Source organism: Nothobranchius furzeri, chromosome 7, assembly GCF_043380555.1.
Source record: "Nothobranchius furzeri strain GRZ-AD chromosome 7, NfurGRZ-RIMD1, whole genome shotgun sequence".
Taxonomy (NCBI): Eukaryota; Metazoa; Chordata; class Actinopteri; order Cyprinodontiformes; family Nothobranchiidae; genus Nothobranchius; species Nothobranchius furzeri.
The window spans coordinates 27803177-27821344 of record NC_091747.1 but is presented as its reverse complement, the minus strand read 5'-3'; the positions used below and the strand labels follow the sequence as shown (position 1 = coordinate 27821344).

Below are 18168 nucleotides of genomic sequence, written 5' to 3'. Positions count from 1 at the left end.
ACAGCCGATAGTATTACACTGATTGACAATATATTCATGAATCAATCTGACATCAAGACGAAGAATGGCCTTTTTTTTAACTGATATAACTGATCATTTACCGGTGTTTACTATGGTGGAAATGATGAGAAGTGATGAAACATCTCTGGAAAATGTAAATTATACCACAACTAGAAAAAAAACTCCTGTTGCAATTGAAGCTCTGAAATATGAACTGCTTTGCTCTGATTGGACTGATGTTTATGTTGATGATGTTAATAATTCTTATAATACATTTCTAGAAATATTTTTGGGAGCTTATGATAAACATTGTCCTCTAAAATATCATAAGCAAAACTTAAAAAAAGGTCCTCACACTGGATTGTTAGGGGATTGGAAAGGGCGTGCCAGAAAAAGAAATCAATGTATCTGGATTTTATAAAAAATCCAACGAAGGAAAAAGAAAAACAGTATAAGGAATATAAAAACAAATTAACTACAATAATAAGGAAGCGAAAAAAGGAATATTATGATCAGCTTTTCCTAAAACACAAAAATAATATTAAGGGTACATGGAATGTGTTAAATAAATTAATAAGAAATACAAAAGAAGCAGGTATAGATATTCACAATAAAAATGGAATGAACATTGCAAATGAGTTTAATAAATATTTTGTGAATGTTGGCCCTAATCTAGCTAAAAAGCTGCCAGAAGTTGACATTAACCATGAAATAAATGAAAATAATAATACAATGTTTTTGAGCAGTGTAAGCCAAAGTGATGTGATCCAAGCGGTACATAGTTTCAAAAGTAAAAAGTCCTTAGATTTTCATGGGATAGATATGTCTCTCATCAAGGAGGTTATCCATTGCATTGCTGAACCTTTTACTTATATTTGTAATAAATCCTTTTCAAGTGGCACAGTCCCAGAACAAATGAAAATATCCAGAGTTATTCCTATTTATAAAAGTGGTGATAAATTATTAGCTTGTAACTATAGACCTATCTCTTTACTGCCACAGTTTTCAAAGATACTTGAGAAACTTTTTGTAATTAGATTTGAAGCATTTACCATCAAGTTTGATGTTTTAAACGACCATCAGTATGGGTTTAGGAATAACCGTTCAACCTCATTAGCAGTTATGGATTTGGTAGAGCAGATTGCAACAGCAGTGGATCAAAAACGTAATGTAGTGGCTGTCTTAATTGACTTGAGTAAGGCATTTGATACAATTGATCAGACATACCTGCTCAAGAAATGTGAATACTATGGTCTTCGTGGTAAAACCAATCAATGGCTTGAAAGTTATTTAAGCAGTAGATTTCAATATGTAAATGTTAATGATATAGATTCACAGCTTGAAAGAGTAATATGTGGAGTACTGCAAGGCTCGGTGCTAGGACCGAAATTATTCAACCTATACCTGAACGACATCTTTTCTGTATCGTCTCGGTTAAAATTTATTATGTTTGCAGATGAAACTAATTTCATTTGTATGGGAAAAGATATGAGTAAATTATTACAAGAGGTTGAAAACGAATTGGGTTCAGTTAGAAAATGGTTTGATTACAACAAGCTATCACTAAATGAAAATAAAACCAAATTTATGATATTTTCAGGGAACAGGGACAATGACGGTGCTAAGCTGTATTTAAATGGAGTCCCAATTGAACAAGTATATGAAACCAAATTCCTCGGTGTGATTATTGATAGTAAACTCAGTTGGAAACCACATATTGAATGTATCAAACGGCAAGTGTCTAAATCTATTGCTATACTTTATAAAACTAGTGATGTACTAAATAAAAAAGCCTTGTTTTTAATTTATAGCTCTTTAGTTATGCCTTATTTGTCTTACTGTACAGAGGTTTGGGGAAAATGCAGGTAAAAGTTTGTTGAGACTGTATTTAAATTACAAAAAAAGGCGATTAGAATAGTTAATAAATTGGGATACCTCGAACCAACCCATAATCTATTTAGTCAAACTAAAACGCTAAAATTAGGAGATATTATTAAAGTAAAAATCTTAGAGATTCTTCATGAAGTAGTTATTAATATCCCAAATTGCATAAAAGTTTATTTCAAGCCAAGAGATGATCATTATAATCTCAGAGGTGTATTTATGTTTGAATGTGTAAAAGCCAGAACTAATGTGAAATCAAGATGTGTTTCCGTTGTTGGTGTGAAATTGTGGAATGAGTTAGATGATGATTTGAAGAAATGTACTTCTTTACTAAAGTTTAAAGCAGGTGTAAAGTGTCACATATTTACAGGGTATGAAAAGTATGTATAGACATTAATGAATTTTCATTGTGGTTATTTATATTGGGGAAAATAAAAGAAATGTATATTGGTTATGTGTTTTAGGTGGAAAATAGGGTAGGCTAAAATAAGCATTGCTTTTGCCTATTCCTTTTTTGGTTTAAATTCAAGTTGTTAATATTGTTGTTTTGTTTGAAAAGAAAAAATTTATGTTAATGCTTTAAACCAAAATAAAGACCGAAAGAAAGAAGAAAGAAAGATCAGTGGACTCAGTGGTCTCCTTCAAAAACCAGCTGAAAACCCACGTGTTCAGGCTGGTTTTTTTGTGACCTTCATCACCAGCCTCTCCTTCCCACCTGTTCCGCCTTCCCCAGGTTCCACTGATTCTCTCTCTCTCTCTCTCTCTCTCTCTCTCTCTCTCTCTCTCTCTCTCTCTCTCTCTCTCTCTCTCTCTCTCTAATTTGTAATCACAATTGTCTATTTTTGCTTATTTTAAACATATTTGTGATCATTTTTTGAAATCGTTCTTACATTTAAAATTTTTAGTTTTTATGAAGCGCCTCGTGATTTTTATCTTGAGAGGCGCTGTAGAAAAATGTTTTCTTTCTTTTTTTCTTTTCTCCAAAAACCCCACAAACACATCTCACTGACCTGCTGACATCAGGAAACTGGACCGGATAGTTCATAACCACACACTTAGGACGGATTTGTTGGGCCAGGTCTTTGGGTCTGTGATCAGGTATCTTCTTCATGAAGGGAAGGATGGAGGACAAGAAGGAATCCATGTTGAAGTGAGAGTTGAACACCACCACATCTGACACCAAGCTGTCAATATAGAAATCAGGACCCCAGTGAGAGAGCTTTCCAACAGTTTGACATCCTGTCTTCATGAGACCCTAAGTTGACTCTGTCCCCTTAGGTGTCAAGTATTGATCTGATGATGGTGTCCCTGGTTGCAGATGCTCACCAATAAATGAGGCTAACCAACCCCATCCAGTGCACTAAATGGTGCCTGTTGCGGGTGCAGAATGCTGGCGGTGGCACATAACAATAATACATATTATTGATCCTTTTAAAATAAGAGTCTGACGTTTCAGCCTCAAAATTTAGTTGTTTTATTTCATATTTTTAGCAGCAGACCACAATCTCATTTAACTTGAAACGTTGTCAAAAAGAATATTCATTTAATCAATACAGAATTCAATAGTATACTAAAGTATTCAATAGCTGTACCCCTACTTACAAGTACAAATGGTATTATTAACTCATTAACTGCCAAGTTAAAGTCGTCATTTTAAATCCAACCGTTCACTGCCAATGACGGCTAAAGTTTTCATTAGCATTTTTTTACTGTGTGGGCATCGGAACGAGCCCCCGCACCATGAGAACAAACATCCCAGCTCTAAAGCTGATCTACATCAGTGTACATCACACGTCACATGATCAGGAAGCAGAAAATCCATGTGTTAGGAGATCGTTTTGGGCCGCTGCTGTACAAAAAAGTGAGACGCGAACCAGAAAAGGTTCTGCTTATCACAATTCGACACAGATTATGAAAGAACAGATAACGCTCGAAACATGTGGATTCTTCCTGATGTAAGAGGTGAGTCTCCGCTTTGTTTTGATAGTTTTGGCGTTGACATATAGCCTGGCCTGCCACATTCGTCCTCTGTTCTGCACAGAGAAAGAGTCTGGTAACTCACAAGCAGAGAGGCACTTGAGGGATGGGACTAATCACCTCAAAAATAACCAATCAGAAAAAAGACGGAAATGTCGAATGTACTGCGTGAGGCTGTAGTTTTTTAGCTGTAGTAAAAACTGGCGTCTGGTGACAGCGCAAACATCTTTTGTTTTTACATTTTTAGAAGAAAGGCTTTTAGCGCTTCTACTTGTTGTGGTTTTAAAGACATTCAAGTCATTTAGACTGGAGGAAAGAGCCACAGTGAACTCCGCTGCTGTCTTTGTTGTTTATGAGAAACTGAGCATCGCTGTGTGTGGCGTCCACAATGCTGTAGTTTTATAGCTGTAGTCAAAAATGGCGTCTGGCAACAGCGCAAACATCTTTCTGAAGAAACGCTTTTTGCGCTTCCACTTGTTGTTGTTTTAAAGACATGTTCAAGTAATTTAGAACAGAGGAAAGAGCCGCAGGGAACTCCGCTTCAGTCGCCATGTTCGACAAACTCAGCGTTATGTATGTATTTGAACGGGTGCAAATTAATTGGTTTGGGTTTTTGTTTGAACTAAGTCTGTTTTCTTTTACTCTTTCATTGTGTGTGTGTGTGTGTGTGTGTGTGTGTGTGTGTGTGTGTGTGTGTGTGTGTGGTGGTGGTGGGGGGGGGGGGGGGGGGGGGCAGTAGAAGGAATCATGAGGGACGTTCACAGTTGTGGGGTAATTTTTATTTGTGTAAAGAGCTTTGAGCTGCACTAATTGTATGCAATGAGCTTCATAATTAAAGACTGATTTTGATTGATTGATTAACCCCACAGGTTCTAGTCATATCGGTCTTAAGAACTACAATTGGCCCAGGTGCCGACTATAACCAGCCTCCAGCCTTCATGTTGATTATTCGAAATGTTTACCATGAAAGCACCTCATTGTAGCCATACTGGAAGTCTCTGTCCTGACTCTTGCGGACTGGATACACCAGTTGATTCTCATGGAAGTACAGAACCTTCTTCAAACGAGCCAGATCTGGTCTGAGAGACACCAGCTCACACAAATTCAGAACTGAGCTGCTGAACAGAACCCTGCAGAAAAAAATGGTAAAATACAAAATAATCATCTCACAGAGGTCCAGAAAAGATCAGGGGCCTCATTTATAAATCTGGTGCACAAAACAGGGTCTGAAAAGCTATTTTCTACGCAATGTATGTGATTCATGAAGAAAAACATGATGGGAAAATGTGCGCAACTTCAAAGTTGTGTTCTGTAATGTGACGTCATCAAGGAGAGGTGAAATTTGAATGGCTATAGCAAGAGTTTAACCAGTTTGACCATCAAGCATGATGTGAAACACTGCGGTCAATACACTCTTAAGGCTTCTCCAACACTGGCCAAAAACAAAATTAGCTGGAACCAAAGACATATAACGTCATTACCCTCAAGGCCAAAAACAATAACACAACTAGAACGAATGCACGCAGACAATGGGAGAAGCAGAGCACGCGACTACAACCACTAGGACTACTCTTCATTCACCCAGAAAGCACTTGAAATCTCTTATGTGAGAATAGTTTAGGTCCCAGAAAATGCTAAGGGAGAATTTCTGACTGATGGCTAACCCATCTGTAGCTTGCAGAAAAAAACATTGTGGAAACCAAAGGAGGAGCCAAAGTGAGTGACACACACACTCACACAGTTTACAGTTTATTGTGGACAGTCTAAGGCACACCTGTACAGTATTCATCAGCCCCTTGATAAGCCACACCTGTGAGGTGGGATGGGTGTTTTGTACATGTAGACAAAGTTTCAGATGTTTGAGAAGGAGCAAAAACAAGAGTTGCGTTTATATTTGGTTCAGTGTAGCAACGTTTCCACACACAAGAACAACATGAAGAAAGCACACAATGTATATATTAGTTCCTACTCAGAACTGTGTGTAAGTACGGTTGATAAATGAGGCCCCGGGAAATGTGTTTTCTATGTAAGAAAATTAGTTTATATAAGTAAATAAGTAAATTGTTTGTTGATCTAAAGCACAGCTTTAGTAAAGTCCAGGAGAAACCTTATGAAAGCCCTGTGAGGGACGTACCTGTACGATGAACAGGTGGGAACAGTCTGGCTGAAGAACAGCGCTGAGGTTCTCGCTCTCCAGTGCCATTTTTTAGCCGGCAGAGTGAAAACAGAGCAGCTGGGGATGTTTTCCTTCAGCAGGTCAATCAGCTGTTTGTGAGAGCCGCCATAGAACGGCTCCAGCAGCAAAACGCAGGGGGACCCACAGACCTGCAGGAGGGATAAGAACCATCAACTCCACTGGTACCATCAAGGCCGATTTAGGTGTCATGTTCCAGGCCTGGTTCAAACTCTGATATCCACCCTGTTATCTGAAATCGTACGATTTTAGTTTCTTACTAGGGTTTATGGTCTGCTTTGAATCTACAAATTTTTATTATTGTTATAAGTGTTGTTCGTCTCCAGAACTCACATTTAGCTGGAATTAAAAACACCTGACTGCTGCTGATAAGTGGGGAGGGTTGTCAACCAGGTAGTTGGGTGGGACTCAAGGTTAGGACTGGACCTGTCTTCAGTTCGTGTGTGTTACCTACATGTGTTTTATCTCCTACTCGTGTGATGTGAAGCTTTACACACACACACACACACACACACACACACACACACACACACACACACACACACACACACACACACACACACACACACACACACACACACACACACACACACACACACACACACACACACCTACAGGACAGCCTCCAGCAGGACTCCACTGACCCTGGAACTGCTGAGCCTCATCTCCTCTCCAGGAAAACCATTGTTAACTCTGCAGCTCTAAACCACAGAAACCAGTAAGTTCCATCTATCTGCAGCACATTGTGTTCCGAGTCCATTATGCTGCGGGGACGTTTCCCAGCCTGTGGCAGGAAGTGGACAGCTTACAGTCCCACAGCTCCCTGTTCTTCCACTGAATCCCCTCCCAGTGATTTCCACTTAGCTGCCCACAATGGGCCTAATGCAGCTGCAGCAGCACTCAGCGCTCGCCCACAGACGGCTCAATCAGCCCTATCTGCAGCCTGCAGCGTGGCTACACACTCATATCAGCAGCAGGAAATGAGACGCTTCTTCAACCGGAGACAGATACCGAGCAGTCGCCTCCACGCAAATGTGCCAAATAAAGATCTGATTGGAAAAAGTAGCACAATGTCAGTCATTGTGCTAAAAAGGCCCAATCTGTTTCCTGAATGCCTCAAAATAATGTGAAATATGAAAATGTGTGGAAGAATTAAGTGATTAAGTCCTGATGTCCTTCTGGCTAACTGCAGAGTTCACAGCATCACAAACCAGAACTAAAGTCTTCTGCCATCAGCAGAACTTGCTGAGATGAGAACAATAATCACTTCAACCAAAACCAGGAGTGGTCCTGCAGGTGGACACAAGCATGTTTAGACCTGGACCACAGAAGCTACTCAGGTAGTCCTACTCCACCAGGATGGAACATCAAAATGTGCCATACTTAGCCAAGCTCAGTCTAGGGACAATGGAGGAGATTCCAGGAGACAGCCAGATACTCCAGTAAAACCGGACAGGGCCTTTAAAAGACTTCTACCCATCAGCAGGACCAGGATCCATCAGGAGAACCAGGATGATTCCATGGGACCTACACTGGGCCACTGTTGTGACTGTCTCTGACCAACCCACTAGAAACAGACTCCATGAGGGTCTGAGTTAGGGTTAGGGCCCCGGCCCCATGGAGCTCACCATCATTGATCAGAATTAGCATGTCTCCCTGTGAGGAGCAGAGGCTAATGAGTCATAGCTGCATGCTTCTTTGGAGTTTTCATGTCGAATTAAGAAAACTTAAAATGGGAAACTAAAAGTCTTCAAGACCATCAAGACCTGAAGTGTCCATCACACCAAGAGCCAGCTGAGATGTCTCAGGCATGTTCTGCTGAGAGGCCACTCACCAGTCCAACCAGGACACAATGGTGGGTTTTTGTCTCTAAAGTTGTCGTGGAGAAGCTGGGGGACACAGCTAAGGAGAGGACAGTGTGGCTTCCTAATAGGGCTGCTGTCCATGAAACCCATAGAAGATGAAGAAGAGGATAACTCCTGAGAGGGACAATGGCAGTGGCCGGTCGCCATGTTTGATGGGTCTCCATTTGCCCCCACTGCATTAATTTCTGCTGAGGAAAGTGCTTACCCAACTAAAAAAACACATGTTATCATGCTTTTTCACAAAATCAGACACAACCCAGCAAACATTGACATGACGGCAACAACGTGGTGTCCACGGCCAAATATGGTCTTGGTAGGACGGCTTAAAAAAATTGTAAGAGAAGTTTTCCTAAATATCTATTCAGATATATTTCTACATGTCTACAGTTACATGTATAATTGTTATTTTGGCAATTTGTTACGTGTAGTTCAACATAAACCAACCCAGCAAATAATGGTCCAACGCCAACGCCATGTCCACGGCCAAAAACTGTTGCTGTAGGATGACTAAAATTGGTAAAACATACGTAACTAAACATTTCTAAAGAATCCATTCAGATTAGACGTCGACCGATGTTGGTTTTTCTATTGCCAATACCGATATGAGGCGGTTGTGGTCAGTCAATGGCCAATAAGTGCTGCTGATTTTTTGGGCTGATATCTCTATAGCACCTAATCAGATTGCTTAATTATCACTAATAACTGTGGAAGCACAGGATTTCTGAACCTAATCTGTTTTAAACACTGAATTTAACCAACAATTGAATCTTAATGTAGTCACTGCTCAGTGGTAAAATCAAACATTTAACAAGATTAATAAAAATACCAATAAACTGACCAAGTATTAAATATACAAAACAGGTTTCAGAGCATTTATTAAGCAGGTGTTTTATAGGGATGTACACATTTACATGTAAGTATAAATAAATGCACCTTTAGAATAGAAAGACAGATCCTACAGTGATGTAATAACATTTAAAACCGCTAGGGGGTGCGTGAGGTGAAAAGTGTAATGGCTGCGGAGCTCAGAGAAGTCTGTCATATGTCACCATTAGCGTAGCCAGAAACTCATTTGTGGGTGGGCCTAAGAAAAAGTAAGTGGGCCCAATAAATGCAATTGAAAACAAGTATATTTTGCTTGTGTGTGCGTGTGTGTGTGTGTGTGTGTCCTCCGCATGTGCCCTAGCTTCATAATAATAATGCGCTCCGAGCTTCAGCACTCTGACCTGCACACGCTGTTAATAGCAAGATATGTTCCGTATTTGATCATTTTTAACGGTGTTGGAGGAATCTGAAGGTGGTGAGTCATTCTGGCAGATTGTAATTAACACCTGTCTCATGCAGGTGTTCTGACATTGTAGACTCAGAACATTGTGGATGTTACTAAATAAATGAAGAAATGATTCCCATCTGAGCATTTTAGCATTATTATATTATTATATTAGCACACTGACTGTGGGACAGCATTCTAACAGAGCTCTGAAGATCTGAAGTTCTGAGTGCGTCTGTCGGAGGTCAGACGGGATCCAGCAGAACCACGGCTCATGGGTGCACATGATAAATGATAATGATAAATGACCTGCACTTGTATAGCGCCTCTCAGAGTAAGGACTCCAAAGCGCTTTACACTATAGTGCATCATTCATATGTGAGCACATCTGGGCTGGGCATAAGTAATTTTACAACATTGGCTTTAATAGCGCCAATACAGATGATGGTGCAGTTTTACACGGCTATCATTGAGTCCATCCTCACCTCCTCCATCGCTGTGTGATACGCTGGAGCCACGGTGAGGGACAAACATAGACTGCAGCGCATTGTGCGCTCTGCTGAGAAGGTGATTGTTTGCAGCCTTCCATCTCTCCAGGACCTGTACGTCTCCAGAACTCGGGGGCGTGCAGGTCGGATAGCAGCTGACCCTTCTCACCCGGGTCACAGACTTTTTGAGCCGCTTCCCTCAGGCAGGAGGTTACGGTCGATCCGGACCAGAACCTCCCACCATAAGAACAGCTTCTTTCCATCTGCCGTTAGACTTGTGAATAGCTTATAAATACACAACCATGCTCGTCTTCTGTACTCGACATAACGTCACGTTATCGGCCATATTACCATTACCTGCCTTTTTTTTATATAGCAAAGTTTTATGCTAGTTTATTATATTTTATTCTACTTTATTCTATTTTTAATTATATTATACATGTTATATGTAGCACGTTAGTACCGAAGCAAGTTCCTAGTTTGTGAATTGTTTGTTCACTAACAATGGCAATAAACTTTTTCTGATTCTGATTCTGATTCAATAACGAGACGTGGTGACTGGAGCGGCTCATGGAGCTGTGCCACACACACACACAAACACACACACACACTGATTCAACAAGCGCACGCTGCGCTGTGCCGTCAGACTGAAGGCAGAAATGAGCGCTGCCTCCTCTGTGATAAAAACTTTTAAGAGGTTTTATAACAACATTTTTCACTCAAGGTCAAATTAAGATATTAGCTTCTATTTTGGGATGACGTGTTAAAATCGAGTCCGCTCCAGCCAGTGACTCCTCATGAACCTGACCACAACTCATGTTACTGCAGCATTTATTCCAGTCTGCATGGCAGCGGATCACAGATTCAGCCACACCATAAAACAGCAATAAGTCGGTCTGAGGCAAAAGTGAACCTCATGGCCATGGACGTAATTTTCACTTTAGAAGTGGGGGGGGGGACACAGGGGGGTATCTTTACAGGCTTCAACACAAACGGTTGCTTTCCGCTTGGTCCTAGAGCTCAACCAGTGTCAATTTAATATAGTGTAATATTGTTTTTGGATGGTAAAAAGTACAGGGGTCAAAACTTGACTTTGGAAAAAGTGGGGGGGGACATGTCCCCCCCCAAAATTACGTCCATGCTCATGGCTACATCTTTTCCATATTTTCCCCTATAGACATTTGATTACGCTAGGGCTGGGGTAAACGATTATTTTTAAAACGATTATTCTGACGATTATTTTATCAAATAAACTATTCTAATGACTATTTAGACAATTAATCTAATGATTATCTTTTTATTGCACAATTAATAAAAACCAAAAAATCTCTAGTAAATTCCTCAAAAAATGTTGATAAATTGTTACTGTAAGAGAATAAACACTACAGGCCTTCCATTTTGTATAACACTGCTTTTATTGTGTTGGTTGGTTATGTTCTGGTGACATGTAGAACTTGGGAGTGCAGGCTGCTGCCTGAGAGGTGGTTGAAGATGGAGTGTCTCCATACTGCTTTGTTTTGGTCACTTATGTGCATGAGGCGAGTGGTGTTACGACCCTTCCTGGGGAGTTTGGCTCGTGTGCAAAAAGGAAGGGACAATAACGGGATTTAAAAGTTAAAATGATGATCAGGTTTATTTACAACTACACAAAATCATAAATCTTTCCATCCCACAGGTTTGGAATAATAAAACTAATTCTGCCTGTGGGGAATTAAAACAAAACTACAAATAACTACACCCTAAAAAGTAATTAATGGGACCTTTAGTCATTGCTTAAATATATATGTTGTTGTGAAATGAAAAATCAAGTTCATAAACACTGTTAGACTTCTTAATTAGAAATTGTATTATATTGAGTTCAGGTGACACACAAATTTAGCCTTTTTACTCAATATATAATTATGATTAGTCTGAATTTAAAATGATCAGTTAATCAAAACACAATATAATTTTAAGTTGTGTCGATGTAAAATAAAACTTGATGACGTGTAAACCTCCCACAGTTCCTCACTTTTTCTCAGGTGGACATTTTCAACAGCACATGTTCAGGATATGAAGCACTGTGTTGGTGGAGAACGGTAAGTACATTTATGCGGAATTACACATATTTTACAGTCACCCTGGATTTTGTTAGTGATATAGCCTAATTTAAAACAAGGACGTAACATTATCTCTCCCGGTAGCAAGCGAGACGCTCCAGTTAGCTTTCACTCACATCTGTGTGCATAGCAGTTCGGCTGTAACATACACGGAGACGCAAATTCTGCGATAGTAGAAATTGTTGGGCTCTTTTTGAAACATCTAATACTAACGTTACTCTGATATAGACCATTGTAATTGTCTTATAATGTTTAAAAGATCACATATATTGTTAGCCACGGCACTACCTGCTATGCTAACGCTGGCTTCTGTAGGATGTGAGCTATAATGTTGATGTTAGCCAAGGTAAGTAGCTATCACTGATGTGTTTGTTGTTAGTTAAGCAGCGATTGAAACGTTTTATTATCTAAATGTGGAATTATTTTTTGTAAAGAGAAGCATTTTATGTTAATAACCATTAAGAAATGCTAAAGCTAGATGCCGCTTTTCGCTTCTACATTTACGTCAACAGCGCCACCATCTTGTAAATGTTAAGAGCGGGAGTTCAACCCAGTACCGAGCCATGAAAGATGCCAGACTTAAGTGGACATTGCCGCACAATGGTAGGGTAATTATTATTATTATGGTAGGGTAAGGGTGATTTTTGGTGACTTTCGGTGTTTTGAAGAGAAATACGGAGAGGCGACACGGATTGTTTGTGCCATTGATATGTCTCAATAAAGTTTGAAGAAAAAAATTGAGCTGCGTGGTAGCGGACCGCCATTTTGGATGGGTCTCCATTCGCCCCTAGTGCAGGTTTTTTCTACGAAGGAATGTGTTCCTCCAGTTAAAACACGTTGTCGTTCTTTTTAACAAAATGAGATATAAGGAGTGGCATGACAGGGCTACCAGAGTCAAATTTTGATGGTAAATAATGAAACTGTTAAAACATTTTTCCAAACAAAGAAAGGCAAAAAAAGTCAACAACCCCACTGTTTTTAGCAATATGCCAGTTTTTGCAACAGTTGGCTGCATAAAAAGGACCATGGATTCTGACTCAGCATTGACTCCAATTGGGTTTTGGAGAATGATAAACCCAACCAATATGGCAGTGACGCTGCAACCATAGAGAGCATATATTCATAGAGACAACAGTTGTTGTTGGAGAGCTACACGCTTTGCTATCATATTGGATGGGTCCAGCACTCTTCCAACAACCAGCGTACTGTTGAAAACAGATCATGTGGGAGTATTGACTTTTCTAGCTTGTGTATGAAAAAGTTTTTCCGTATTTACTGTCAGAAAATGGCTGAATCTTACGTTTGATTTTATTTAAAAAAAAAACATGATAAAGGCTTTTAGTTTAGTGAACACATTCCTGGTAGAAATAAATGCACTGGGGGAAAATGGAGACCCATCCAATATAGCGGGTACACCAGCTCCAACAGACAGGCCCAGTCCAAGGTCACCTCTACGTGTATTTGATGTCTATGGAAAGCTACATGTTGCATCTATGCATATATGATTTCTATGGCTGTTGGGCTTTCCAGCGCTCAACAAATTCAGGTATTCTGTTTTGAATGACTGGTCCCAGCTCACACTGTCCCCGAAAAGGTCCCCAACTTTATAATTTTATGAATCAGAAATGTTACTAGCATCGCACGCACGCACGCACGCACGCACGCACACACACACACACACACACACACACACACACACACACACACACACACACACACACACACACACACACACACACACACACACACACACCACCTGGTTGTAAAAGTTCATTCAAATGCTGTAAAAGCAAAATATAGTAAAAGACTAACGTTAAATGTATCTAACAGAGTTATATATTACTATTTAAAAATGGTGCAAAAGATACTAATTGGAAAAGTTGTTTCAAAAGTGTAAACAAATGCCTCATAACAGTAAGTTAAATATCATAAAAACACATATTGGCTACTGATGGGCCACCAGGCTTTTCAAGTTTAAAATCATTTAACTTCATTTATTTTCCTACTCAGGTCTTCAGTGACTTTGAAAGGACAAAACACTGGTATCCTGGTGTCGTAGACCAAGAGTTCAAGTTGAGATAGGTCAGCCTCTCAGGACAAGCTAGACATCCCGTCCTCTGTCCCCTGAGGTGAGAAGCTCTCCGAGTCCATCAACAATTATTGACAAAGACGCAGGTGAAACTTATTCACTGTATTGAAGACTCACAAGTGAAATTGACAATACCAGCTTGTGTGTTTTTGTGCAGGTGTGACTTTCTGGTGTTCTACAGTGTCCTGGTGTTGTGGATCTAGGGGTTCCAGTTTAGACGTGGTCAGCCTTCTAAAGAACGTGGGAATCTCACCTAAATATTCAGTTACTTTGCTGTGTGCCTCGCAAGGACAAAAACTCAAACCTTCATCTTCTCCTGGTATCCTGGTGTCACGTGCCAAGGGGTTCAAGTTAAAACGTCATCAGCCTTCTGAAGTAAGCGTGAACAAACATGGAGTAAGACAGAAACATCAAGTATGGATTGGCCTTGCAAAATCTGTAAATTTGCGACCTCCACTAAAGACGAGTAGTTGAAACATTATAGGTTACGTCATATCCCTGGTGTGCAGCCTCTGCCATGCTCTTACCTAGATTGTTTTTGTTCATTTAAATCATGGGGTAGCCTAAAATCACACATATCAAGGAAACACTCTACTCACTCAACAACAGTGAAAACAAGCGGCCGAAATGAGTTTCCTCCGTAGGGTGGCCGGGCTCAGCCTTAGAGATAGGGTGAGGAGCTCGGACATTCGGGGGGGACTCGGAGTAGAACCGCTGCTCCTCCGGATCGAAAGGATCGAGTCAGTTGAGGTTGTTTGGGCATCTGGTCTGGATGCCTCCTGGACGCCTTCCCGGGGAGGTGTTTCGGGCATGTCCTGCCGGCAGGAGGCCCCACGGTCGACCCAGGACACGTTGGAGAGGTTACATCTCCAATCTGGTCCGGGAACGCCTTGGGGTCCTGCTGGAGGAGCTGGTGGAGGTGGCCGGGGAGAGGACGGTCTGGAGCTCCTTAGTTGGGATGCTGCCCCCGCGACCCGGACCCGGATAAGCGGAGGAAGACGGCGACTTAATGCTATATCGTTATGTATATAATTTTTAGCATAGAAAATCAGCCGCATCAGGATATGAAATTGTTGCCATATTGCCCAGCCCTACCTGCATCTGATTTTTTTTAACACGTTATCTATTTTTTTCTATCAATCAGGACAACACAGTTGAAAAGCGCAGAGAGATTACCATTCGCTGCCTCATAGTCTATATTGGAGAGAAGGAGGAGGATCTTTTCAAACAATACAGCGTAAGTACTTGACTACTTTTTCAATTTTTTGTTTTGTTTCAAATATGTGTCTGTAGGTTCTGTGTGTTTTTGTTCATTGGATTTTCTGTTCAAGTTTGAGTAATGAAGGGATGTTCCACCCCTAAGTGAAAATTTGTCTATTGCCATAATCCCCAGAGTTTGATAAGTGAGAAAAACGCCTTTTGTTACCAGCACAGTAATTTTCTTGATCTGGCAGTAATATGTCTGCTTTAACTGAGCATAAACAATGGAAGTGAATAGCAGGTAGTAGAATTTTGTGTGTAAAAGTGATTAAAATGACACAATAATGATACCAACTAGAAAAGTTCCTGAAGAAACTTTGAGAGGGCGTGCTACCGGCAGTACTTTCATGTTGGCATAAAGTAGAAAACATAAGCTTAAAGCTAAAAGAGTTAGCATAAAGCTAAAAATATGATCTTAAAGCTATAAACATTAGCTTGAACCTAAAAAGTTAGCATAAAGCTAAAAGACATGTTACCCCCAGGAATAGTTTGTTTCATTATTGAGTCATTTTAATCACTTTTGCACACAATGCTAGTACCTGCTATTCACTTCTAACATTTATGTTATGCTCAAGCAAATGGACTGCTGTCAGATCAGTAGAATTACTGCGCTGGTTACAAAAGGCTGTTTTCTCACTTTTCCAACTCTGGGGAATATGGCAATAGAAAAATTTTCAAACGTTATAGAAATTAAAAAAAAATTGAAACTGCTTTGATTTTGCTTGTATGGGTTGCAGAATGACAAAGAAAAATCACTGAAAGATAAACACAAAAGACAACCTGTTTTAGCTTATTTTCATACCTGAAGTCGTAGTTCATTACTTTATTCACGTCATCCTGAAGAGCTTGAGCTACGTATTTTATACATCCTAACTTCTTTTAATTTCTCTTACAAGGATGTGGAGGAGCTCAACGCAGACCTTGCAATGCAAGTCATGAAGATTGCTATCATTGGTGATGGGCCTGCAATGATCATCGTTGAGGAATCCAAGATCCTGGAGGGGATTGATGCTGCCAGATCCTGTGTTTTGCTGATGGGAGTTATCTACACTCTGAACCTTACCTACCCAAAGCAGCTGAAATTTACCTTTGAGGTATTTCAAAAGCTATGCCTTGAGCTTGATGGACAAAAAGCCAGCTCTAAAGTAACGAATCTCAAGTTTGGTATTTTCTAGAGCAGACTTAATGAACTGTTCATGAGGGAGTTTCAAAGTAGACACAAAACCTTTTCTTATTTCTGCATTTGCAGCACTACTTCAGTCATTGGCTTTTACTAAATTTTAAAGCACTGTTCTTCATAAGCTTCTGAGTTAATTTTTTGTGTCTTAAATGCTGCTGTTTGCACATTTTTAAGGAATTTGAGCTGTGGTTAATTCCTCCCATTACCTCTTTGTTCTGAGGATAGTGGTGTTTTGAAGTTTATATATAATGCCCTCTTTAGCTGGCATTAATCTGGTAGTTGAAAAGTCAAATATAAATGAGAATGAATATGACTTTGCTAAAGTACTGACAAAGTTGAATGAGAAACTTTGCTCATTTTATGTTTAAATTAGTGAATTTAAATGTATTGAACTCTTTGATCTTTTGTTTTGATTCACTGTCCCTTATTCAAGTCAAAAATTATGATTCATGTATTGGGTTTTATTACACTTTAATACACTGTTCCTCATAAGTTTCAGTGGGCGTTTTGTGTCTTAAGAAAATTAAGCCCTCAAATCTTGCACTTTACATGTTAAAGAATTGTGCTGTTATTGTTATTAAATGGGTCTAACTCATTTGAATAATTCTGTCTGAATTTCTATTATTTCTGAGCACCAGGTCTGAGTTCCTTAGCTGATGTCCAGATGCCAGGTTAGGACATCTCCCTCATGCCTCTACATAAGGGGTGTCAAATTCTGGTCCATGGGGGCCGGTGTCCTGCATCTTTTAGTGTTTTCCCTGTTCCAACACAGATAATTCACCTGTGCAGCAGATCATCAAACTCTGCAGAAGCCTGTTAATGAACTGCTGACTGAAATCAGGTGTGTTGAAACCGGGAAACGCTAAAACGTGGGATTACGGCCCTTTGAGGACTGGAGTGACACCCCTACCCTGAATACTCCTAGCAACCTTTCAGAAGGTATTTGGCATCTCCTTGCTGTGAGCTGTTTTTACTCAGCCACCTTCAAACAAAAATACACACAACATCCTATTATTTTTCTGAAGGTCATGACACAAGAGCAGTCAAAGCACATGTTGAGGCTGAATTTCATTTGGTAAAAAGTCTGATCAACAACTTTCTTATGTCTTAGAACCTTGACTTCTTTGTGGGCAGGCACCACCTTGGATGAACCCTCCCACAAGGTAGTCATGGTTATAAGAGACGACCAAATCATCATGGTTCTATTTTGGAGCAAATTAGCCTCCTGAGAAACAGAAAAATGCCCTTATAGAATCTCCTGCAGGGATCATACATAATTAAGTTAATATTTGAAGTTTATTTTTTGTGACCAAAAAGCTACTACACTACTGTATACAGTAAATGAAATATTATATTGGACCAACTTAAATTCTTGCATTCTTGTTGACAATTATTAAGTTCATGTAACTTAGGAATGTGTTTAAATGTGGCCAAAAAGTTACTTCAACATACATGAATATTATGTTGGATCAACTTAAATTCTTGCGTAATTGTTGACAATTATTAAGTTCATGTAACTTAGGAATATGTTTTAATGTAGCCAAAAAGTTACGTCAACATACATCAATATTATGTTGTACCAACTTAAATTCTTGCGTTCTTGTTGACAATTATTAAGTTCATGTAATTTAGGAATGTGCTTTGTAGTCACGAAAAGGCTACTTCACCACACTCAAAAATATTGCGCTGATTTAATGTAATTCTGCCAGAAGTTGGTTTAACTTAAAAATTCTAGTGGAAAACGTTAACATATGTTTTTTTGTTGAACCAATGCTTTATTTTTTAGAGTAGGGATGCCCCACTGGGCAAAGATTACTGGGTTCTGGACCAAAATAAGGATCTCCAAAGGTCCAAACTCTAAA

The 18168-nt window shown here is 39.7% G+C and overlaps 2 protein-coding genes across 4 annotated transcripts in view; one reads left to right on the top strand and one right to left on the bottom strand.

The window, feature by feature from the left end:
- gtdc1 (glycosyltransferase-like domain containing 1) overlaps positions 1-18168 on the bottom strand; it is a 60958-nt gene that overhangs the window by 17965 nt on the left and 24825 nt on the right. For all 3 annotated transcript variants that reach the window (XR_011521035.1, XM_070553004.1, XM_070553005.1), the window contains exons 2-4: positions 5996-6186; positions 4824-4991; positions 2895-3068 (exon numbers count right to left, since the gene is read on the bottom strand). Coding sequence is in view for 2 of the 3 variants with exons in the window: in XM_070553004.1 (XP_070409105.1) it covers positions 2895-3068; positions 4824-4991; positions 5996-6186 (533 nt within the window). In the remaining variant the exon portion in view is untranslated. The remainder of the gene's footprint in view (positions 1-2894; positions 3069-4823; positions 4992-5995; positions 6187-18168) is intronic.
- On the top strand, positions 8066-17577 carry LOC139070523 (uncharacterized). The gene is made up of 6 exons (XM_070552863.1): positions 8066-8233; positions 11700-11756; positions 13788-13849; positions 14070-14241; positions 15011-15103; positions 16023-17577. Exons 1-6 carry the CDS (start codon positions 8066-8068, stop codon positions 16299-16301), a joined length of 831 nt encoding a protein of 276 aa, XP_070408964.1. The 3' UTR covers positions 16302-17577.